This window comes from Salmo trutta, chromosome 3 (assembly GCF_901001165.1).
Source record: "Salmo trutta chromosome 3, fSalTru1.1, whole genome shotgun sequence".
Classification (NCBI taxonomy): domain Eukaryota; kingdom Metazoa; phylum Chordata; class Actinopteri; order Salmoniformes; family Salmonidae; genus Salmo; species Salmo trutta.
In genome coordinates, this window is record NC_042959.1 from 6,467,308 (window position 1) to 6,493,125 (window position 25,818).

General features: G+C 42.3%; 2 protein-coding genes across 2 annotated transcripts; one reads left to right on the top strand and one right to left on the bottom strand.

Annotated features, from left to right (window-relative positions):
- Nucleotides 1-892: 892 nt before the first annotated feature.
- LOC115167220 (complexin-2) lies at nt 893-13,597 on the bottom strand. Its single transcript, XM_029721415.1, has 3 exons — nt 13,432-13,597; nt 6,984-7,171; nt 893-2,661 (listed from the first exon to the last, which is right to left on the bottom strand). The coding sequence occupies exons 1-3, from the start codon at nt 13,460-13,462 to the stop codon at nt 2,464-2,466; spliced, it is 417 nt and encodes a 138-aa protein (XP_029577275.1). The 5' UTR covers nt 13,463-13,597; the 3' UTR covers nt 893-2,463.
- A 4,525-nt stretch (nt 13,598-18,122) lies between these two features.
- Nucleotides 18,123-18,788, top strand: LOC115163906 (repetitive proline-rich cell wall protein 1-like). The gene has a single exon (XM_029716109.1). It carries the CDS (start codon nt 18,123-18,125, stop codon nt 18,786-18,788), a length of 666 nt encoding a protein of 221 aa, XP_029571969.1.
- Nucleotides 18,789-25,818: the final 7,030 nt, after the last annotated feature.

Sequence of the window (25,818 nt, forward strand, 5' to 3'; positions counted from 1 at the left end):
AAAATGACAACAGTATTCATAACAACTGTATGTTGCCAATCTATTCCTACTGCTATCAACAAGACCAAATCTGGACCACTTCCTTAGTTCTGGACCACTTCCTTAGTTCTGGACAGTTTCCTTATTTACTGGTGACGAAAGAAATGATCATGTTTTTTGCAGTATCTTTGGATTCGATATTAATGAATTCAAACAGTAATTAGTTAAACATGTACCTTGTGTAAAACAGACATGTGGTATGGGAGGTGAGTAGTGAAATAATGACATAGGCAGAAATGGCTTCCTTCAATGTAACACAGTGCTGATGTTTCCTTGTTTTTGGCACCAACCACCAGCTGCTAAACATGATGTTGACTAAATCATTTTTATAGAACTGTGCCTGTTTTTCTTCTTCTCTACACTGAATATGAATCATGTGTATTCTATGGATAATCTGAGTGTATAATGTTGAATACGAATCGTGTGTATTCTATGGATAATCTGAGTGTATAATGTTGAATATGAATCATGTGTATTCTATGGATAATCTGAGTGTATAGTGTTGAATATGAATCATGTGTATTCTATGGATAATCTGAGTGTTGAATATGAATCGTGTGTATTCTATGGATAATCTGAGTGTATAATGTTGAATATGAATCGTGTCTTCCCTGTGGCTCAGTTGGTAGAGCATGGTGTTTGCAACGCCAGGGTTGTGGGTTCGATTCCCACGGGGGGCCAGTACAAAAACAATGCATGAAATGAAATGTATAAAATGTATGCATTCACTGCTGTAAATCGCTCTGGATAAGAGCGTCTGCTAAATGACTGTAATGTAAATGTGTGTATTCTATGGATAATCTGAGTATATAATGTTTAATATGAATTGTGTGTATTCTATGGATAATCTGAGTGTTGAATATGAATCGTGTGTATTCTCTGGATAATCTGAGTGTATAATGTTGAATATGAATCGTGTGTATTCTCTGGATAATCTGAGTGTATAATCTTGAATATGAATCGTGTGTATTCTCTGGATAATCTGAGTGTTGAATATGAATCATGTGTATTCTCTGGATAATTTGAGTGTATAAGGTTGAATATGAATTGTGTGTATTCTCTGGATAATCTGAGTGTTGAATATGAATTGTGTGTATTCTCTGGATAATCTGAGTGCATAGTGTTGAATATGAATCGTGTGTATTCTCTGGATAATCTGAGTGTTGAATATGAATCATGTGTTTTCTCTGGATAATCTGAGTGTATAAAGTTGAATATGAATTGTGTGTATTCTCTGGATAATCTGAGTGTTGAATATGAATTGTGTGTATTCTCTGGATAATCTGAGTGTATAGTGTTGAATATGAATCGTGTGTATTCTCTGGATAATCTGAGTGTATAATGTTGAATATGAATCGTGTGTATTCTCTGGATAATCTGAGTGTATAATGTTGAATATGAATCGTGTGTATTCTATGGATAATCTGAGTGTTGAATATGAATCGTGTGTATTCTCTGGATAATCTGAGTGTATAATGTTGAATATGAATCGTGTGTATTCTCTGGATAATCTGAGTGTATAATGTTGATGCAGTGATCTTTGTTTATAATGCAACAGTAAGTGAAGATGGTTTCTCTCACAAAAATGCAGTCTGTCGGTCAGACTGATAATTAGAGATGTTTTATATTAGTCACGTCTTTAAAGGGAAATCAAATAACCCAGTTGCCTTAGTGTTTCATAGCATAAGAAGGTATGGGACCAGATCTATACATAGAGCCAGACTAACATACGTCATAATGTGGCAGGTTTACTTCCGATTAAGACAAACACCATATTATAAAGTTAAATTACGTCGTCAAACGACTTCAACGAGACCCTCAGTTAACAGCTCCCCTGTTGGAGGAAGTCCTACGAAGGCACAGTCTAAACTAACTAAACCGGTGTTCTCATAAAGACCTAGAATAGAATATCCACTTCCCATACAGTTACAGTAGCTTACTTACTATAAAAATAGAAAAAGCCAGTGAATTAAAAAAAAGCGCTCCTTCTCCAGATAAGTGTTGGCAGTGCCCATTGAAGTGTCCATTAGTACGGTGTATTGAATCCTGCTCTCTAATGCATGGCTGGACAGAAACTCCATACCCCAGTTAATACCAATGGCCAACCAATCCAAATGCATCTACCTGGTTCCGTGGATCGATCTACCAATGTTTGAATGTTAGATAAGTGGATAATTTGTTTTATATACACTTAGTCGGTGGTTGAGAGACCGACCAAAAACTGTAGGGCGATATATAACCACATTGTGTCTAGTCTAGAAAACAACAAATATTTCTGTAAAGGCAGTGAATAGCCACCTCCCACAGTTTGGCAAGAACCCTTCCACCCCTCCTACCCCCATCCTCCAGTCCCAGATCTCCCCTCCCCCTCCCCCTCCCCTGGCTGGACCGAACCATGTGTTGTTGTTGATGTCGATGTGTTCATTACTTCTTGAACATGTCCTGCAGAGGTCCAGGGAGGAACTTGAGGACGGTGTCCAGAATGCTCTCCTCATCCTCGTCGTCCTCGTCTCCGCACCCGGCTGGGATGGCCTTCTTGGCGCGCGTCAGAGACCCCTCACAGGCCTGCTCCATGGCTGCCTTCTCCTCCGCCTCCTTCTCCTCCTTCTTCTTCAGGCCATACTGCACGGATGAAGGGCAGAGAGTTAACGATATACAGTATATATGAAGATGTCACTTTGAAAGAAGCAACGCCCCACCCCCCTGTTGAGGTCATATTGTGTTCCACAAGGTTTGATTCTTGGACCTATAGTGTCTTCAGAAAGTATTCACACACTTTTACTTTTTCCACATTTTGTTGTATTACAGCCTTAATTTTAAATATATTAAATTGACATGTTTTTTTTGTCACTGGCCTACACACATAACCCCATAATGTCAAAGTGGAATTATGTTTTAAGATTTTTTTTGTTACTAATTAAAATGAATAAGTATTCAACACCTTTGTTATGGCAAACCTAAATAAGTTCAGGAGTAAACATTTACTTAACAAGTCACATAATAAGTTGCATGGACTCGACAAAACCTATTCCTATCCCCCCTCAGGAGACTGAAAAGATTTGGCATGGGTCCTCAGATCCTCAAAAAGTTATACAGATGCACCATCGAGAGCATCCTGACTGGTTGCATCACTTCCTGGTATGGCAACTGCTCGGCCTCCGAAAGCAAGGCACTACAGAGGGTAGTGCGTACGGTCCAGTACATCACTGGGCCAAGATTCCTGCCATCCAGGACCTCTGTACCAGGCAGTGCCAGAGGAAGGCCCTAAAAATTTTCAAAGATTCCAGCCACCTCAGTCATAGATGGTTATCTCTGCTACCGCATGGCAAGCGGTACCGGAGCACCAAGTCTAGGCCCTTATGCTGCTGCTACTCTATTAATTATCTATGTATAGTCACTTTAATAATTCTACCTACATGTACATATTACCTCAATTACCTTGACTAACCGGTAATCCCGCACATTGACTCTGTACCGATACCCCCTGTATATAGCCTCCACATTGACTCTGTACCGGTACCCCCTGTATATAGCCTCCACATTGACTCTGTACCGGTACCCCCTGTATATAGCCTCCACATTGACTCTGTACCGGTACCCCCTTTATATAGCCTCCACATTGTCTCTGTACCGATACCCCCTGTATATAGCCTCCACATTGACTCTGTACCGGTACCCCCTTTATATAGCCTCCACATTGTCTCTGTACCGGTGCCCCCTGTATATAGCCTCCACATTGTCTCTGTACCGGTACCCCCTGTATATAGCCTCCACATTGTCTCTGTACCGGTGCCCCCTGTATATAGCCTCCACATTGTCTCTGTACCGGTGCCCCCTGTATATAACCTCCACATTGTCTCTGTACCGGTACCCCCTGTATATAGCCTCCACATTGACTCTGTACCGGTACCCCCTGTATATAGCCTCCACATTGACTCTGTACCGGTACCCCCTGTATATAGCCTCCACATTGACTCTGTACCGGTACCCCCTGTATATAGCCTCCACATTGACTCTGTACCGGTACCCCCTGTATATAGCCTCCACATTGACTCTGTACCGGTACCCCCTGTATATAGCCTCCACATTGACTCTGTACCGGTACCCCCTGTATATAGCCTCCACATTGTCTCTGTACCGGTGCCCCCTGTATATAGCCTCCACATTGTCTCTGTACCGGTGCCCCCTGTATATAGCCTCCACATTGTCTCTGTACCGGTACCCCCTGTATATAGCCTCCACATTGACTCTGTACCGGTACCCCCTGTATATAGCCTCCACATTGTCTCTGTACCGGTACCCCCTGTATATAGCCTCCACATTGACTCTGTACCGGTACCCCCTGTATATAGCCTCCACATTGACTCTGTACCGTAACACCCTGTATATAGCCTCCACATTGACTCTGTACTGGTACCCCCTGTATATAGCCTCCACATTGACTCTGTACCGGTACCCCCTGTATATAGCCTCCACATTGACTCTGTACCGTAACACCCTGTATATAGCCTCCACATTGACTCTGTACTGGTACCCCCTGTATATAGCCTCCACATTGACTCTGTACCGGTACCCCCTGTATATAGCCTCCACATTGTCTCTGTACCGGTGCCCCCTGTATATAGCCTCCACATTGTCTCTGTACCGGTGCCCCCTGTATATAGCCTCCACATTGTCTCTGTACCGGTACCCCCTGTATATAGCCTCCACATTGACTCTGTACCGGTACCCCCTGTATATAGCCTCCACATTGTCTCTGTACCGGTACCCCCTGTATATAGCCTCCACATTGACTCTGTACCGGTACCCCCTGTATATAGCCTCCACATTGACTCTGTACCGTAACACCCTGTATATAGCCTCCACATTGACTCTGTACTGGTACCCCCTGTATATAGCCTCCACATTGACTCTGTACCGTAACACCCTGTATATAGCCTCCACATTGACTCTGTACCGTAACACCCTGTATATGGCCTCGCTATTGTTATTTTACTGCTGCTCTTTAATTATTTGTTTGTTACTTTTATTTCTTATTTTTTACTTAACACTTATTTTTCTTAGAAGTGCATTGTTGGTTAAGGGCTTGTAAGTAAGCATTTCACTGTAAGGTCTACACCCGTTGTATTCGGCGCACGTGACAAATAACATTTGATTTGATTTGACTCACTCTGTGTGCAATAATAATGTTTAGCATAATTTTTGAATGACTACCTCATCTCTGTACCCCACACACAAAAGTATCTGCTAGGTCTCTCAGTCGAGCAGTGAATTTCAAACACAGATTCAACCACAAAGACCAGGGAGCTTTTCCAATGCCTCGCAAAGAAGGGCACGCATTGGTAGATGGGTAAAAAAAGAATTCTAACATTGAATACCCCTTTGAGCTTAGTGAAGTTATTAATTATACTTTGGATGGTGTACCAATACACATAGTCAGTACAAAGATACAGGTGTCCTTCCTAACTCAGTTGCTGGAGAGGAAGGAAACCGCTCAGGGATTTCACCATGAGGCGAATGGCAACTTTAAAACAGTTACAGAGTTTAATGGTTGTGATAGGAGAAAACTGATGATGGATCAACAACATTGTAGTTAATCCACAATACTAACCTTGTCCCTGACCAGTAAAGGGGCTGTTTGTTACTGTAGTTTGGTCAGGGCGTGGAAGGGGGTGTTTGTTTAGTGTGGTTCGGGGTTGTTTGGGTTATGTTCTATGTTAGTGTATTTCTATGTTATTTCTAGTTGGTCTATTTCTATGTGGTGTTTATTGGGTTGACCTTCAATTGGAGGCAGCTGCTTCTCGTTGCCTCTGATTGAAGGTCCTATTTATAGGGGTGTTTGTTCTATGGGGGTTTGTGGGTAGTTATTTCCTGGTTTAGTATACATTTTGCGTTTGATCCACTCCTTACGACAATCGTGACAAACCTAAATCACAGAGTGAAAAGAAGGAAGCCTGTAAAGAATAGAAATATTCCAAAACATGCACTAAAGTAATACTGCAAGAAATGTGGCAAAGTAATTCCCTTTTTGTCCTGAATTCAAGTGTTTCGTTGAGGGCAAATCCAATACAACACATTACTGCATCATGTTATGGGTATGATTGTAATCATTAAGGACTGGGGAGTTTTCAAGGATAAAATAAAATATGGAATGGATCTAAGCACAGATAAAATCCTAGAGGAAAACCTGGTTCAGTCTGCTTTCTACCAGACACTGGGAGATGAATTCACCTTTCAGCAGGACAATAACCTAAAACACAAGGCCAAATCTACACAAGAGTTGCTTACCAAGCGGTCAATGAGTGTTCCTGAATGGTTGAGTTACAGTTTTAACTTAAATCTACTTGAAAATCTATGGCAAGACCTGAAAATGGTTGTCTAGCGATGATCAACAACCAATTTGACAGAGCTTGAAGAATTTTGAAAATAATAATGGGCAAATATTGTACGGTCCAGGTGTGTAAAAGCTCTTAGAGACTTACCCAGACAGTCTCACCACTGTAATAGCTGCCAAAGGTGATTCTAACATGTATTGACTCAGGGGTGTGAATACTTATGTAAATGAGAAATTTCTGCATTTCATTTTCAATAAATTAGCTAACATTTCTAAAAACATGTTTTCACTTTGTCCTTATGGAGTATTGTGTGTAGATGGATTAGACACAAAATCAATTTAATCCATTTTGAATTCAGGCTGTAAAACAACAAAATGTGGAATAAGTCAAAGGGTCTGAATACTTTCTGAAGGCACTGTACATTATTTCTAATTTACATTAAAGGGGCAATCTAGGATTAAAAGAACAACAAAACACGTTTTTAGGTACAGTATACAGGTGAAGGTTGGGTCTGGAGAAATGTAACAGTTTTTTAAAAGGGGGGTGCGGGGGGGCTACATTGAATGTAAAATAGTTTCAGACTAGCTTGTGGACTGCTGCAGTGCTCACCTTGTCCCTGATGGACTGTCGTACTACTTCTCTTTCTGCCTCCATTTTCCGGTGCTTATCCTTCCTCTCCTCCTCCTGTTGTCTCAGTGCCTCCTGTCTCTCCTCCTCTTCCTCCTTCTTCTTCTTCACGACCTCTGGATCCTTCTCCTCCTCTCCTCCTAACATTTTCCCCATGTCTTTAGTGGCCCCTGGAGGAAACAGTCACACACACAGAGCCAGAAGTCATTCAATTAAAATACTGTAGACAGCTGTGTGCCTTTCCAAATCATGTCCAATCAATTGAATTTACCACAGGTGGACTCCAATCAAGTTGTAGAAACATCTCAAGGATGATCAATGGAAACAGGATGCACCTGAGCTCAATTTCGAGTCTCATAGCAAAGGGTCTGAACACTTATGTAAAAAAATGTATTTGTGTTTTCATTTTTTAAACATTTGCAGAAATGTCTAAAAACGTATTTTTTTTGCTTTGTCATTATGGAGTATTGTGTGTAGATCAATGAGGAAAAAATGATTTAATAAATGTTATAATACGGCTGTAAAATAACAAAACGTAGAAAAAGGGACGGGGTCTGTATACTTTCTAAATGCACTGTATAGCATCATCTTTATAAGGTAAAGATCCTAATCCTGATTTAAAGAAGAGTGGTGAATTCTCTCCTTAGAAAAAAGGGTACTTTCAAGCTTCAAGAATGAGATATTAATCAATTAGGCCTATGCTAATTCAGTTAAGGTCCATTTATGTCTTTGAAGTAAAAAGAGAGGATGGTCGTAGTGAGATTCCCATGAACTTGGTGGATCGAATCCCCGAGCTGACAAGGTAAAAATCTGTCATTCTGCCCCTGAACAAGGCAGTTTAACCCACTGTTCCCCGGTAGGCCGTCATTGTAAATAAGAATTTGTTCTTAACTGACTTGCCTAGTTAAATAAAGGTTAAATAAATACAAAATATATATTTTTTAACTGTGGCTATGAATGTGCAATGTATATTGTATACAGTATAAACAAAGACGTTGTTCCATCATTCTTAAAGGCCCAGTGCAGTCAAAAATCAGATTTTCATATGTTTTATATATATATATCCACACTGTAAGGTTGGAATAATACTGTGAAATTGTGAAAATTATGATAATGCCCTTTTAGTGTAAGAGCTGTATAAAAAAAACACATGAAATGTCTGCCTGTTTTGGTGGGATGGAGTTTTGACCTGCCTGGTGACATCACCTGTCGGTAAATTAGCTAATTGACCAATAATAAAGAGTGTTCCAAACTTCTCAGCCAAAAACAGCTACTTTTCAGTTTCCCCCTCCCCTCCCAGACAATCCTAGCAAAATTCTTGCTTGAGAAATTGAAGAAGCTAATTTAGTTTATTTTTGACCATTTTAATTGAAAACAATCACAGTAAGGTACTTCATTGTTACCCAGAAATGATTTGTTATTGATATTAAAATGGCTGCATTTGGGCCTTTAGATGAAGGTGTATCTGTGGTGTTACATGGGTATATCATTAGTTAGACTGCTAAGAGAGATGTAACAGTGTTACTTCCGTCCCTCTCCTCAACCCAACCTGGGCTCGAACCAGGGACCCTCTGCACACATCGACAACTGCCTCACATGAAGCATTGTTACCTATTGCTCCACAAAAGCCGCGGCCCTTGCAGAGTAAGGGAAACAACTTCTTCAAAGTCTCAGAGTGAGTGACGTCAACGATTGAAACGCTATTAGCTCACACCGCTAACTAGCTAGCCATTTCACACCAGTTACAGAGACAGTCTCTCTCCATTGGATATCAATGTCATTGTCCTTTGCACATATCCTCCCCTTCCCTTGTGTCCAGCTTGCCCTACAACATACCGTTAGCAATTTGGAGCTATGTGCTAAAGTGGTCTCTCTTCATACATTCTTTGACTTGATGGTAATTATTTTTTTTAATACCTCAATTATATATTCAGAGGATGGGAAGGACACAGACTGGGACAAATCATCCTTCAACAGTGGATGTCATGTCTTATGAATCACCATAACTAACCCTTTGACAAGAGAGAGAGAGAGAGAAAGAGAACGAGAGAGAGAGAGAGAGAGAACGAGAGAGAGAACGAGAGAGAGAACGAGAGAGAGAACGAGAGAGAGAACGAGAGAACGAGAGAGAGAGTGAGAACGAGAGAGAGAACGAGAGAGAGAGAGAGAGAGAGTGAGAGAGAGAGAGAGAGAGAGCGCGAGAACGAGAGAGAGAGAGAGAGAGAGAGAGAGAGAGAGAACATGCTAGACAAAAGGCTGTTGCTGCTGAAAAATGTGTTAGGGATGGGGAGAAGATTGGAGAATGGAACTCATTTGAATAATGGATGACCCTCATTGGTAAATTATGCCCTCGTATGTCAAAAGTAAACCTAAATGTTGGACACTTTGGGATTAACTTTTAAAATGATGACCAGCATCAAGAAGAGCTCATGAAGATGTACTGTAGCTAGGCTGTTTCCCAAATGGCACCCTAATTCCTACATAGTGCACTTCTTTTGACCAGAGACTTATGAGCCCTGGTCACTAGAAGTGCACTACGCAGGAGATAGGGTGCCATTTCTGCTGTAGGCTACAGATGATCATGCGTGTACAGAGCGGCTTTGTACACTAGCTATCTGGGGTTTTTCTATGCTTCAGGAGAAGTAACATGCCTGACTATTACAGGTATTATAATACTATTACAGGTATTATAATACTATTACAGTAGATATCTGGACTGTTAGCATCATACTATAACAGATGACATGAGTGGTCAGTCTCATAGTGAAGATATAGCATCTGAGTGAGCTGGTTATGACTATATATATATATATGAGCTGGTTATGACTGTATATATATGAGCTTGTTATGACTATATATATATATGAGCTGGTTATGACTATATATATATGAGCTGGTTATGACTATATATATATGAGCTGGTTATGACTATATATATATGAGCTGGTTATGACTATATATGTATGAGCTGGTTATGACTATATATATATGAGCTGGTTATGACTATATATATATGAGCTGGTTATGACTATATATATATGAGCTGGTTATGACTATATATATATATGAGCTGGTTATGACTATATATATATGAGCTGGTTATGACTATATATATATGAGCTGGTTATGACTATATATATATGAGCTGGTTATGATTATATATATATGAGCTGGTTATGACTATATATATATGAGCTGGTTATGACTATATATATATGAGCTGGTTATGACTATATATATATGAGCTGGTTATATATATATATATATATATATGAGCTGGTTATGACTATATATATATATGAGCTGGTTATGACTATATATATATATGAGCTGGTTATATATATATATATATATATATATGAGCTGGTTATGACTATATATATATATATATATATATATATATATATATATATATATATATACCTGGCGCTAACATGCGTCCTTTGTCCTGATCTTGTCCACATTCTGACTGGCCCACATTTTCAGAAATATTGTATGTTTACACATGGTATTTAAATGTGTCTCTTATCTGTCCATTGTGTCCACATTGTGACCAGATTTCCTGGCCCCTCCCTGTCTAGAAATTATTTGACAGCTATTCTTTTCAAAATAATATATTATTTATTTATTTGAAGAGACATATTGATGCCGCCTGTCAATGACTTTAGAGGGCGGGATACTGATGATTTTAAATGGTTTCTCTGTCCAGATCTGTCTACACTTGTAAGATATCCAGACACAATACGTGCCTGACTACCTCCAGAGGTGGTCAGGAAGATCTGATCACAATCAAATCACAATGTGTCTTTTAATCGTCTACACCTGTCTGAAAATGTGTCCACAATTAGAATGTGGACAAGATCAGGACAAAAGCTGCATGTTAGAACCAGGTGTAAAAAGGGTTTTAGTCTTCTCTCCATGTTTTGACCTGCTGCAGTAACTCCTCAGCTGTCTGTCTGTTTGGAGACTGATTGAAACAGGCCCGCAAATTAGCAGTCCCTGCTAATCTAATGTGGTCAGTCAGAGAGCCTGATGAACCAATATCTAATTAACTATGCAGCGACGCAAAGCAATCCCAGGCCAGAGGCTAGGATCCAGACGGAGATCTGCGTGAGATGCCGGAAGCACGTAACAAAGCACATCCAGCTTATAGCCAATGATATCAGTCTAAGCTAAATGTGATAGAGAAGTGGAAAAATAGGACTTTTTAAAATATATATATTTTAATGCCCAGAATGTACTATTCTGACATATCAAGAGTTTGGGACTACACGGTTCTATCCGCAAAAATATTATTCTAAGATAATTTGATTTACACCTCCAAACTCTAATTGGTTTGAATGATGTCAGCTATTTTTATCTCGTATTCTTTGGAGGTTAACAACATGAATGAAGGTATTTAGAGTACTATATAGGTAGAGAACATTGAACAGAACGAGGCTACGTCAATAATTACATTTAGACAAAAATCCAGATAGAACCTAATCGTCCTAAACTCTGAATTTAGAATATTTTCATGTCTTATCTGAAGAAAGTCAAGGGGAGTGGAGAAAACCCGATCAGGTTTGTTGGTTGGATACCTGGCTGTGCCAACATAACAACTTTTCAGCTATCTACATAAACACACTTGAACACAGTGCGCTGCACTGGCTCAATTAACCTTCCATTTCAAACCCATCTTAATACTTTTAGGAATACTGTCTTGTGGTGTCACTCTATATCTCAGAAGGTTTTAAGAGCAACTGGAAACTTCCCCCAGCACAAACCCAATCCTAGCCCCACAGTCCCGCTGTCCCCCAGCCCGTCTCCCCTCCCCCCTCCCCAGCCCTATCCCCCCAGTCCCGCTGTTGGAGCTGTATCTGAGGTTGAGCTGACTATAGATATAAATGATGGAACTGTATCTGAGGTTAAGTTGACTATAGATATAAATGATGGAGCTGTATCTGAGGTTGAGCTGACTATAGATATAAATGATGGAACTGTATCTGAGTCTATAGGTTGAGTTGACTATAGATATAAATGATGGAACTGTATCTGAGGTTAAGTTGACTATAGATATAAATGATGGAGCTGTATCTGCGGTTGAGTTGACTATAGATATAAATGATGGAACTGTATCTGAGGTTGAGCTGACTATAGATATAAATGATGGAGCTGTATCTGAGGTTAAGTTGACTATAGATATAAATGATGGAGCTGTATCTGAGTCTATAGGTTGAGCTGACTATAGATATAAATGATGGAGCTGTATCTGAGGTTGAGTTGACTATAGATATAAATGATGGAGCTGTATCTGAGGTTAAGTTGACTATAGATATAAATGATGGAGCTGTATCTGAGGTTGAGCTGACTATAGATATAAATGATGGAGCTGTATCTGAGGTTGAGTTGACTATAGATATAAATGATGGAGCTGTATCTGAGTCTATAGGTTGAGTTGACTATAGATATAAATGATGGAGCTGTATCTGAGGTTGAGTTGACTATAGATATAAATGATGGAGCTGTATCTGAGGTTAAGTTGACTATAGATATAAATGATGGAGCTGTATCTGAGGTTAAGTTGACTATAGATATAAATGATGGAGCTGTATCTGAGTCTATAGGTTGAGCTGACTATAGATATAAATGATGGAGCTGTATCTGAGGTTGAGTTGACTATAGATATAAATGATGGAGCTGTATCTGAGTCTATAGGTTGAGTTGACTATAGATATAAATGATGGAGCTGTATCTGAGGTTGAGTTGACTATAGATATAAATGATGGAACTGTATCTGAGGTTAAGTTGATTATAGATATAAATGATGGAGCTGTATCTGAGGTTGAGTTGACTATAGATATAAATGATGGAGCTGTATCTGAGTCTATAGGTTGAGCTGACTATAGATATAAATGATGGAGCTGTATCTGAGGTTGAGCTGACTATAGATATAAATGATGGAGCTGTATCTGAGGTTAAGTTGACTATAGATATAAATGATGGAGCTGTATCTGAGGTTGAGTTGACTATAGATATAAATGATGGAGCTGTATCTGAGGTTGAGCTGACTATAGATATAAATGATGGAGCTGTATCTGAGTCTATAGGTTGAGTTGACTATAGAAATAAACGATGCTAGCTGTATCTGAGTTTATAGGTTGATATTGCTTCTCTCTGAGACCTTTAACCAGAAACTGGTCATAAATTGTCAGCGTTTAATTCCTCGATACTGATCATAGCTTTACATGACAGTATATTGTCTACAATAAGTTTACCAGGCAGCTTGTTTGACTTGTTTATAGTTTAGCAGTTCTTCCAAATTCAGTTTTGTATTTTCAAGATGTCAAGAGGTACGTGCTCCCCTGAGGACAAACATCAGATCGCATGGGGAACAGATGTTCAGTCCATAATATTGACACGTTCATATAGCAGTGTATACAGTACTTACCACCTAAGGCTTGCTTCATCACAAAATTCATGGTTCCTTCTGATACTCTGGTCTTCTACAGACAAACACAACTGTGCATGCAGTCGCCCCTTCTTTACCAGATCTCTGTTTCCTTCCTCAGTCTGTGTTTACCTCTTGATCCAACCTGTGGAGACAAAGGAGAGAGAAAGACAAAACAGTTAACCGGAAGATGTTAGCAAAGGATATGGAAAGTGGCTAGGTGTGGTTGAGGCGGTAGGGTGTGTGTGTGTGTGTGTGTGTGTGTGTGTGTGTGTGTGTGTGTGTGTGTGTGTGTGTGTGTGTGTGTGTGTGTGTGTGTGTGTGTGTGTGTGTGTATATGTGTGGTTGTACAGCATAAAGATGTTTCAATCTCTATGTTGTGGAGTCTATGTCTACGTCAATACATCCTCACTGAGCTCTAATAGAACAGAGTATATTTCCTGCTACAGTAAACCATCTCTATGTTGTGGAGTCTATGTCTACGTCAATACATCCTCACTGAGCTCTAATAGAACAGAGTATATTTCCTGCTACAGTAAACCATCTCTATGCTGTGGAGTCTATGTCTACGTCAATACATCCTCACTGAGCTCTAATAGAACAGAGTATATTTCCTGCTACAGTAAACCATCTCTATGTTGTGGAGTCTATGTCTACGTCAATACATCCTCACTGAGCTCTAATAGAACAGAGTATATTTCCTGCTATAGTAAACCATCTCTGCTGCTGCTGGATATTGCACCTCCTAGATGTCACTCTGGTCCCGCTTTGAAAGACAATTCCATTCCCCAGAGGACCCTAGGATCAATATTAAAGGTAGTGTTTTTGTTGTTGTTGAGAGGCGAGGGGTCATAAGGGGTTTGGGATGACAGTGACTATGTGCTTGAGACCCAGAGGGTCTAAAGAGAAGAGCCACATGTCCATAAACACACAGTGGGCCTGATGAGCTCCAGTCAAGAGCTGTTGAGATGTAGGCTTGCGTTCCAAATGGAACCCAGTTCCTTATATAGTGTACTACTTTTAGGGCTCTGGTCAAAAGTAGAGCACTATGTAGGGAATAGGGTGTAATTTAGGACGCAGACATATTCTATAGGGCATCAGCACTGAGCTGAGTGCTCTATCTGCATTAGCCACTGCTGCTCTTCATCTGGGAAAAGTATCTCCAGTTAACAAGAACGTATTATAATGGAGATAGTGCCAACAGCCACCTACATTAGAATAGTGTTTTTTATATTCTGCTTGCTTGTTTGACATAGAGTAGAACTCTATGCAGGTGTAGATGGTTGTTGACTGTACAACCCCAAGAAGTCAGTCCAGACCCAATTTTTTATATCAACGGCAAACTTGATGACCCTTAAACGTTTCAAGTTGATAGGCCATTGTGAAATGGATTTACAAAGGATTTAAATGGACACGTAAATCTGATTTCCTGATTTATCAATAACTCAGTCATCTCTTAATCTCTTAACCAATCACTTAGCTTTGATGTTATTTGGACTGATGGTTTGTGAAAAGAAATTTTCCTAAATATCAAAGATGTAGGAAAATCTGTCCTGACTGACCATATGGTTTCTTGAGGTAAATTTGTTCAGCATGAGGAAAAACAAATCTCTAGGTCAAAGGCGGGGGTCGCGGGGGAACTGCAGTGGGGTCGCCAAATATACAGTATATAAACTCAGCAAGAAAAGAAACGTCCTCTCACTGTCAACTGCGTTTATTTTCAGCAAACTTAACATGTGTAAATATTTGTATGAACATAACAAGATTCAACAACTGAGACAAACTGAACAAGTTCCACAGACATGTGACTAATAGAAATGGAATAATGTGTCCCTGAACAAACGGGGGTTAAAATCAAAAGTAACAGTCAGTATCTGGTGTGGCCACCAGCTGCATTAAGTACTGCAGTGCATCTCCTTCTCATGGACTGCACCAGATTTGCCAGTTCTTGCTGTGAAATCTTACCCCAATTTTCCACCAAGGCACCTGCAAGTTCCTGGACATTTCTGGGGGGAATGGCCCTAGCCCTCACCCTCCGACCCAACAGGTCCCAGACGTGCTCAATGGGATTGAGATCCGGGCTCTTCGCTGGCCATGGCAGAACATTGACATTCCTGTCTTGCAGGAAATCACGCACAGAACGAGCAGTATGGCTGGTGGCATTGTCATGCTGGAGGGTCATGTCAGGATGAGCCTGCAGGAAGGGTACCACATGAGGGAGGAGGATGTCTTCCCTGTAATGCACAGCGTTGAGATTGCCTGCAATGACAACAAGCTCAGTCCGATGATGCTGTGACACACCGCCCCAGACAATGATGGACCCTCCACCTCCAAATCAATCCCGCTCCAGAGTACAGGCCTCGGTGTAACGCTTTTGAGAGCACTTTTTGTAATCGAACCCTGTTATCGAACCATGTAATCGAACCATGTTATCAAACCCTGTAATCGAACCCACAAATGCTGATGCTCCAGATACTCAACTAGTCTAAAGAAGGCCAGTTTTATTACTTCTTTAATCAGCACAACAGTTTTCAGCTGTGCTAACATAATTGCAAAAGGGTTTTCTAATGATCAATTAGCCTTTTAAAATGATAAACTTGGATTAGCTAACACAGCATGCCATTGGAACACAGGAGTGATGGTTGCTGATAATGGGCATCTGTACACCTATGTAGATATTCCATTAGAAAACGTCAGTTTCCAGCTACAATCATCAGTTACAACATTAACAATGTCTACACTGTATTTCTGATCAATTTGATGTTATTTTACTGGACAATTTTTCAAACTTTTTTTTCAAAAACAAGGACATTTCTAAGTGACCCCAAACTTTTGAACGGTAGTGTAGGTATCAAAAAGGTTCCTTGTCTCTTGATTACTTGCCTAGTCCCCAGGACCAACTACTAGTGAGAGAGACAGCAGGCTGCTGGATGAGATCCTTCCCCTTATGAATATCCATAACTTGAACATACTATTGCAAACACTACAATGACATAAGGTTAAGCGGTTAAGTGTTTCAGAGCTTGATTCTTTGCTACACTTTGCAAACAGAGGCTGGTATCATTTTTCTTCATTCTTTATATCCATGTTTTTGTCACACACCTTGTCTTCAGTGACACTCCTTTAAAGGTTGATGAATCTAATCACTATATTTGGGGAGAAACAATGGAAATGTGTGTTCAGTACAGAACTCCAAACTGTCTTCCCCCCTACAGCACTCTGATTGGCTGAAACAAGCCAGATAGCTTTACAGTGACAGGTTTATGGGGTTGTTACCAGGACAACCACTTCTTACATCAGCTAGAGGCAGTGAGAGAGAAGCAACCCAGAACCATTGTTCTGTCAGGACAGGAGATGAAACAGCAGCAGCTGCATGTCAGAGAGGAGGAGGAGGACCAGGTCAGAGAGGGGGCGGACCAGGTCAGAGAGGAGGAGGAGGAGGACCAGGTCAGAGAGGACCAGGTCAGAGAGGAGGAGGACCAGGTCAGAGAGGAGGAGGAGGACCAGGTCAGAGAGGAGGAGGAGGAGGAGGAGGACCAGGTCAGAGAGGAGGAGGACCAGGTCAGAGAGGAGGAGGACCAGGTCAGAGAGGGGAGGAGGAGGACAGGTCAGAGAGGTTGAGGACCAGGTCAGAGAGGAGGAGGAGGAGGAGGAGGAGGACCAGGTCAGAGAGAGGAGGAGGAGGACAGGTCAGAGAGGTTGAGGACCAGGTCAGAGAGGAGGAGGACTAGGTCAGAGAGGAGGAGGAGGAGGACCAGGTCAGAGAGGAGGAGGACCAGGTCAGAGAGGAGGAGGAGGAGGACCAGGTCAGAGAGGAGGAGGACCAGGTCAGAGAGGAGGAGGACCAGGTCAGAGAGGAGGAGGACTAGGTCAGAGAGGAGGAGGAGGAGGAGGACCAGGTCAGAGAGGAGGAGGACCAGGTCAGAGAGAAGGAGGACAAGGTCAGAGAGGAGGAGGAGGCATGAACACAGAGATGCTTACTATGCCAGAGGCCCAAAAGCTTAAGAAATGAGAAATGATCATATAATCTTCCTCCACAGACTGGATACAGGATAAGAGAGAGAACAAAGACATTTCCTTCCATAACATCGGAAGGTGTAACCTTTCAACCTAAAACCAACCACCTTTGACCGATCAAACGATCCCAAATTTACAGTGTAACCTGACCACCAAGGTCCAATATCCACAGGGTGACACAGCATCTAAACGCTTGTGTAGCGGAGGAGACCAATGGAAAAGAGACAGTAGAACAATATAACTTCTTTGAGAGTAATTTAGAGTTCTCCCTGTACAGATAGAAGTTACCACGGAGACCATACATCCATATAGACATCATCAGAGTTATCCTGAGTGAACAAGTGTCAGATAGATACCAAAACATGGATAGTAAATCATTATTCTGTCACTCATTCAATAGTCAGTCCTCTGGATACTGTAACAGAGATACATACGGCCTCAGAGGAGGTATTGTCCTTTCCTTCCTGGACCATTTGCCACGCAGCTCCAGGGGACAGAGAACACATAAATCAGGGTGGAGCCTACAGTCCAGACAGCCAGATGACGACATGACTCAGGAGTCGTTAGTTGTCCCGCGAGGCCCATCATAGCGAGGCCCATGATAGCGAGGCCCATGGTAGTGAGACCCATGTTAGTGAGACCCTATCATAGCAAGGCCCATGGTAGTGAGACCCATGGTAGTGAGACCCATCATAGCGAGGCCCATGGTAGTGAAACTTATCATAGCGAGGCCCATGGTAGTGAGCCCTATCATAGCGAGGCCCATCGTAATGAGGCCCATGGTAGTGAGACCCATGGTAGTGAGACTCATCATAGCGAGGCCCATGGTAGTGAGCCCTATCATAGCGAGGCCCATCGTAATGAGGCCCATGGTAGTGAGGCCCATGGTAGTGAGCCTCATCATAGCGAGGCCCATGGTAGTGAGCCCTATCATAGCGAGGCCCATCGTAGTGAGGCCCATGGTAGTGAGACTCATCATAGCGAGACCCATTGTAGCGAGGCCCATGTTAGTGAGACCCATGGTAGTGAGCCCTATCATAGCGAGGCCCATCGTAGCGAGACCCATGGTAGTGAGGCCCATGGTAGTGAGGCCCATCGTAGTGAGGCCCATGGTAGTGAGGCCCATCGTAGCGAGGCCCATGGTAGTGAGGCCCATCGTAGTGAGGCCCATGGTAGTGAGGCCCATCGTAGCGAGGCCCATGGTAGCGAGACCTATCATAGCGAGGCCCATCGTAGCGAGGCCCATGGTAGTGAGTCCTATCATAGTGAGGCCCATGGTAGTGAGGCCCATGGTAGTGAGACTCATCATAGCGAATGCCCATGGTAGTGAGACCTGTTAGTGGCCTATCAGTGACCTCAGAACCAGGTTCCTGGGGTCTGTTAGTGACCTATCGTGACCTCAGAACCAGGTTCCTGGGGTCTGTTAGTGACCTATCGTGACCTCAGAACCAGGTTCCTGGGGTCTGTTAGTGACCTATCGTAACCTCAGAACCAGGTTCCTGGGGTCTGTTAGTGACCTATCGTGACCTCAGAACCAGGTTCCTGGGGTCTGTTAGTGACCTATCGTAACCTCAGAACCAGGTTCCTGGGATCTGTTCAGGAGGGAGCAACATGACAAAATAATCAGATAGAAATGCACTTCGCAGACAGATTTTTCTGCCCTGTAGAATTGGGGGCATCATGTCAGCTGCTCTAATCATTACAATTCTATCAAATCAAATTTTATTGGTCACATACAGATGTTATTGGGAGTGTAGTGAAATGCTTATGTTCTTAGCTCCAACAGTGCAGTAATATCTAACAGTTCATAACAATACACAGTAATCTAAAAGTAAAATAATGTAATTAAGAAATATATAAATATTAGGACGAGCAATGTTGGAGTGGCATTGACTAAAATACAGTAGAATAGAATACAGTGTAAACATATGAAATGAGTAACGCAGTATGTAAACATTATTAAAGTGACTAGTGCATCGCTCTGGGAAGAGGAAGGGTGGGGGTGTATGCTTCATGATTAACGACTCATGTTGTAATCATAACAACATACAGGAACTCAAGTCCTTCTGCTCACCCGACCTACAAGTCCTCACAATCAAATGTCGGCCATTTTACATCCCAAGAGAATTCTCTTCAGTTATAGTCACAGCTGTGTACATTCCCTCTCAAGCAGGGGCGAAAATCTGATATCAACTTTGGAGGGGACAATTACATGAAATTTTCACAAGAGCAATTCCTGAGGGGGACACCAAAAGTAGTGCTGTAACACATAGCCTACATTGTAATATGGTAAATGTATATTGAGGAACCAAAGAAATAAGGTGTTTGCCGTACTCCTAACTACCGGTACCCAAAACTACACAACTAATCACAACAGCAATACCATTGCCTTTAACAAATCTTAGTTCAGTCACCAGTTTAAGTTGAGAGTGGGGGTATCCATGGCATTTTCCAATTATGTTCCTATTTTACAAGTAAAAAAAATTGAGAACCTTTCATAATGTTGCCAAACAAAGACTCAACAAACTTACCTGAGACTCCCTGTCTCTGCCAGTCTGTCCCTGCATATCTGTCCCCAACTCTGCTGTCTGTTTGCCATCTGTTGCCTGCTCTGCCTAATGACATCATTGTGAAACATTTCCATTAGAATTTCATTTCTTTCTTATGAACATTTTATCAACTAGTCTTTGAGATATTAGGCTACTAGGGTTCTTACTTTGCGTTTTGGTGTACTGAAAAAAAGTCTGATGTCCGTCTTTTTTATTTTTCTGCCATTTTTCTACCTGGCTGGCTGGCTGGCTACACACACACACACACACACACAGTGTGTAGGTTATTTACAGTAGGAGATGAGCTTCTATCATCTTATCTTCTATCATTCTATTTGGGCTTCAATCTAAAAGGTAGCTAGCAAATGTGAAACGGATTGCAGTGACAAGAGTTGACAGCTGTATGAGTTCACCATTTACACAACATATACTGCAACCTTTTGCAATTTTAATAGTTTGTTTCATATTGGCTGGCTTCCAACAATAGCTGAATTTGCAAAGCTAGCGAGCACCAATTCCATTTCAGTGGTGTTTGCTATAATCTTTGCTACCCGGGTTAAATAAAGGTGAAATAAAATAAATAAAAGTTCCCTTGCGACAATTTAGCTTTTGCAACGAGACCATTAAATATATTTAAGACAATGGTAGAAGAGAGTGTAGTTCTGTTCAGTTTGGACTTCAGTTTATCGCTAACCTTATCACAGGGACTTTGAAGCACTAACTTACATCATCTGCATGCTGATCTTGGGATAAATTGACGATAGCAAAGATTCCATCTTTGACGACGCCACATAAATGTAATAGGTACTAGCTAGCTTAATAGTTAATATTTGCGCGCTAGCTCTGCATATTCAGCTAGTGTGTGTGAACCCTGCCAACATAAAACAAAACATTGCTATGGCGATTGACTGGATGAACCTCCCGTCAGTTACGTGCATTGAGTGCCTTTCAGACAGTAGATACGAACCCTCTGTTACCTTGCCAACTAAGGAACTGGCAGTGGATCAAACCATTGTGAGGCAAAGGGTGGGGGGGTCGCAATCTTTTGAAACTTAAAAACGCGCTATTAAGTGTCTACAATCAGCACAATTGCTTTCATTGTGTATTATTAATATTATTTAAATTACATAGTTATGTTTACAGTGATATATTGGGGGGGAGAAATCATATTTTCCCAGGATGGGGGGGTCGTGTCCCCCCCGTCCCCCCTGGGATTTCCGCCCCTGCCCTCAAGCAGACACCACGACGGCGCTCAAGGAACTTCACTGGACTCTATGTAAACTGGAAACCATATATCCTGAGGTACAGGGGTAATACACTCAATCACTGCTACTCTAACTTCCACGATGCATACAAAGCCCTCCCTTCAGCAAATCCGACCACGACGCCATCTTGCACCAAACAGGATGTACCAGTGACTAGACCCATTCAACGCTGGCCTGACCAATCGCAATCCACGCTTCAAGATTGTTTTGATCACGTGGACTGGAATATGTTCTGGTCAGCCTCAGAGAACAACATCGACCTATACTCTGACTCGGTGAGTGAGTTTATAAAGAAGTGCATTGGAAATGTTGTACCCACTGTGACTATTAAAACCTACCCTAACCAGAAACCGTGGATGGATGACGGCATTCCCGCAAAACTAAAAGCGCTAACCACCGGTTTTAACCATGAAAAGAGGTCTGGGAATATGGCTGAATATAAACAGTGTAGCTATTCCCTCCGCAAGGCAATCAAACAAGCGAAATGCCGATACAAAATGGACAAAATGGAGTTGCAATTCAACGGCTCAGACACAAGACGTATGTGGCAGAATCTACAGGAAATAACAGACTACAAAAAGAAAACCAGCCACGTCGCGGACACTGATGTCACGCTTCCAAACAAATGAAATACCTTCTTTGCCCGGTTTGAGGATAATACAGTGCCACCATCGCAGCCCGCTATCAAGGACTGCGCCCTCCCCTTCTCCTTCTCCGTGGCCGACGTGAGTAAAACATTTAAACGTGTTAATCCTCGCAAGGCTGCTGGCCCAGACAGCATCTCTAGTCGCGTCCTCAGAGCATGCGCAGACCAGCTGGCTGGTGTGTTTACGGACATATTCAATCACTCCCTATCCCAGTCTGCTGTCCCCACATGCTTCATTATGACCACCATTGTTCCTGTACCCTAGAAGGCAAAGGTAACTGAACTAAATGACTACCGCCCAGTAGCACTCACTTCTCTCATCATGAAGTGCTTTGAGAGACTAGTCAAGGATCATATCACCTCCACCGGCCACCCTAGACCCACTTGGGTTTGCATACCGCTCCAACAGGTCCACAGACGATGCAATCGCCATCACACTGCCCTATCCCATCTGGACAATAGGAATACCTATGTAAGAATGCTGTTCATTGACTAGAGCTCAGCATTCAACACCATAGTACCCTCCAAGCTCATTATAGAGCTGGAAGCCCTGGGTCTCAACCCTGCCCTGTGCAATTAGGTCCTGGACTTTCTGACGGGCCGCCCCCAGGTGGTGAAGGTAGGAAACAACATCTCCACGTCGCTAACCCTCAACACTGGGGCCCCACATGGGTGCGTGCTCAGCCCCCTCCTGTACTCCCTGTTCACCCACGACTGCGTGGCCATGCACGCCTTCAACTCAATCATCAAGTTTGCAGACGACACAACAGTAGTGGGCTTGATTAGCAACAATGACAAGACAGCCTACAGGGAGGAGGTGAGGGCCCTCGGAGTGTGGTGTCAGGAAAACAACCTCTCTCTCAATGTCAACAAAACAAAGGAGATGATCGTGGACTTCAGGAAACAGCAGAGGGAGCACCCCCCCATCCAGATTGAAGGGACAGCAGTGGAGAAGGTGGAAAGTTTGAAGTTCCTTGGCGTACACATCACACACAAACTGAAATGGTCCACCCACACAGACAGTGGGGTGAAAAGGTGCAACAGCGCCTCTTCAACCTCAGGAGGCTGAAGAAATTTGTCTTGTCACCCAAAACCCTGACAAACTTTTACAGATGCACAATCGAGAGCATCCTGTCGGGCTGTATAACAACCGCAAGGCTCTCCAGAGGGTGGTGCACAATGCATCACCGGGGGCAAACTACCTGCCCTCCCGGACCTCAACCACCTGAGCCACAGCCTGTTCACCCTGCTATCATCCAGAAGGCGAGGTCAGTACAAGTGCATCAAAGCTGGGACCGAGAGACTAAAAAACTGTTTCTATCTCAAGGCCATCAGACTGTTAAATATCCATCACTAGCCGGCTACAACCTGGTTACTCAACCCTGCACCTTAGAGGCTGCTGCCCTATGTACATAGTCATGGAATCACTAGTCACTTTAATAATGGAACACTAAATCAATTGATTGCCTTACAGAGGGAATAACTACACTGTTTGCATTTGACCATATTCCCAGTCACTTTGCCATGGTTAAATGCGATGATTCACGCTTTCAGTTTTGTGTGAATGCTGCCATCTATCCAATATTTTTGGTTTGGGTAGATTTTAATAGTCACCATGGGAACAACATCCTCTGTACACTTCCTGTTGAACTCAGTCACTGTGTCCGTGTATACATCAATGTTATTCTCAGAGGCAACACGGAACATATCTCAGTCTGCATGATCAAAACAATCTTGAAGCATGGATTCCAATTGGTCAGACCTGCCTTGAATAGACCTTAGCACGGGTACTTCCTGTTTGAGTTTCTGCCTATAGGAAGGGAGGAGCAGAATAGAGTTGTGATCTGATTTGCCGAAAGGAGGGCGGGGGAGGGCCTTGTAGCCATCCCGGAAGGGAGAGTAACAATGGTCAAGAGTTTTTGAAGCGCGAGTTCTACAGGCAATGTGTTGATAGAACTTCAGCAGCGTTTTCCTCAAATTTGCTTTGTTAAAATCCCCAGCAAAAAATACATCCGGCCTCAGGATATGTGGTTTCCAGTTTGCACAAAGTCCAGTGTAGTTCCTTGAGGGCCGTCGTGCTATCGGCTTGAGGTGGAATATACACGGCTGTGACTATAACTGAAGAGAATTCTCTTGAGAGGTAATATCTGCAGTGTTGTGAAGAATATGAAAATTTCAGCTCATTGAACAACCCCCCCCCCCCCCCCTGGTGTCTTGTATCATTGCCCCCCTGCTGAGAGGTGCCAAAGCAGAGTAGTGGCGATGGTTTGAGTCTCACTTGGAGGTCCTGGGAACCCTCTCCCTCTACACGGTGGGGTCTAATTAGCCTCTGTCAAAATGGATTTTAACCAGCCCACATGGGTGCGTGCTCATTATCTGTTACCATTTCAGCTATAGATTAGAAGCTCTATCCATTATCTGGTACCATTTCAGCTATAGATTAGAAGCTCTATCCATTATCTGTTACCATTTCAGCTACAGATTAGAATCTATCCATTATCTGGTACCATTTCAGCTCTAGAAGATCTATTCAATTACAATCAGCTCCTCTGGTCAAAAGTAGTGCACTATATAGGGAATAGGGTGCCATTTGGCACTGGTTAAAAGTAGTGCACTATATAGGGAATAGGGTGCCATTTGGGAAACACCATGTCTACTGGGTACTGAAATACAGACTGAACCTGATCCTTTGAACCTGTATGGCAACATCCTCATCACGGGCTCCTAAAGGTAATTGTAACAGGAGTTTTTATTGTTTTCATTATTACATTATAAACATCTCACAACATCTTGATTGAGGTTTATTTATGTGGGAGATTATATTAATAATTCATCAGTTTGAATCCTCTGTGGTTCAGCAGCTCAGTCCCTGCCTGCAGCTAGGCTGGGCCTCTTTTCTCTCTCTCTCTCTCTCTCTCTCTCTCTCTCTCTCTCTCTCTCTCTCTCTCTCTCTCTCTCTCCTTCTGTCTCTCTCTCTCTCTCGCCCTCTCCCTCTCCCCATCTCTCTGTCTCTCTCTCTCTCTCCCTCTGTCTCTCTCTCTCCTTCTCTCTCTCTCTCGCCCTCTCCCTCTCCCCCATCTCTCTCTCTCTCTCTCTCTCTCTCCCTCTGTCTCTCTCTCGCCCTCTCCCTCTCCCCCATTTCTCTCTCTCCCTCCCCCTCTCTCTCCTCTGCTGCACTGCTAACAGAACAGAACGCACACAGGAATCGTCAAACCATCACATCTGTCATCTACAACCCACTTTTGACGAGATGATTCATCTCCTTCCAACTAGGTGACAGGCAAGCCTGGTTGGCATTTTACCCTCAGCATCTGCCGGAGGCTGTAGGCTAGTATTACAGTTATACAATTATTACAACATGTACTGTAGGCTAGAATTACAGTTATACAATTATTACAACATGTACTGTAGGCTAGTATTACACTTAGACAATTATTACAACATGTACTGTAGGCTAGTATTACAGCTATACAATTATTACAACATGTACTGTAGGCTAGTATTACAGTTATACAATTATTACAACATGTACTGTAGGCTAGTATTACAGTTATACAATTATTACAACATGTACTGTAGGCTAGTATTACAGTTATACAATTATTACAACATGTACTGTAGGTGTATTACTTGAATTGTTTTTTTGCATTGGATGTACAGAAGGCAATCTATGTAGTCTTAAAAGTGATTGAAAGGCTGTGGATGAGCTCACTGAATTTCATGAAATCTTTATCCAAAAGGTTCTTGCACTTAACGTGACTGAGGATTACATGAATGAACTGTAGGGTTGGCTGCCTCCAAGCTCTGATAGACTACTGTACAAGCATGGCTGGAGGCTGTTGCTTCAGCTATAAGCAACTGTTGAAAGTATTACCATTGGTAGGCCAACGATGAAACACTGGCACTGACT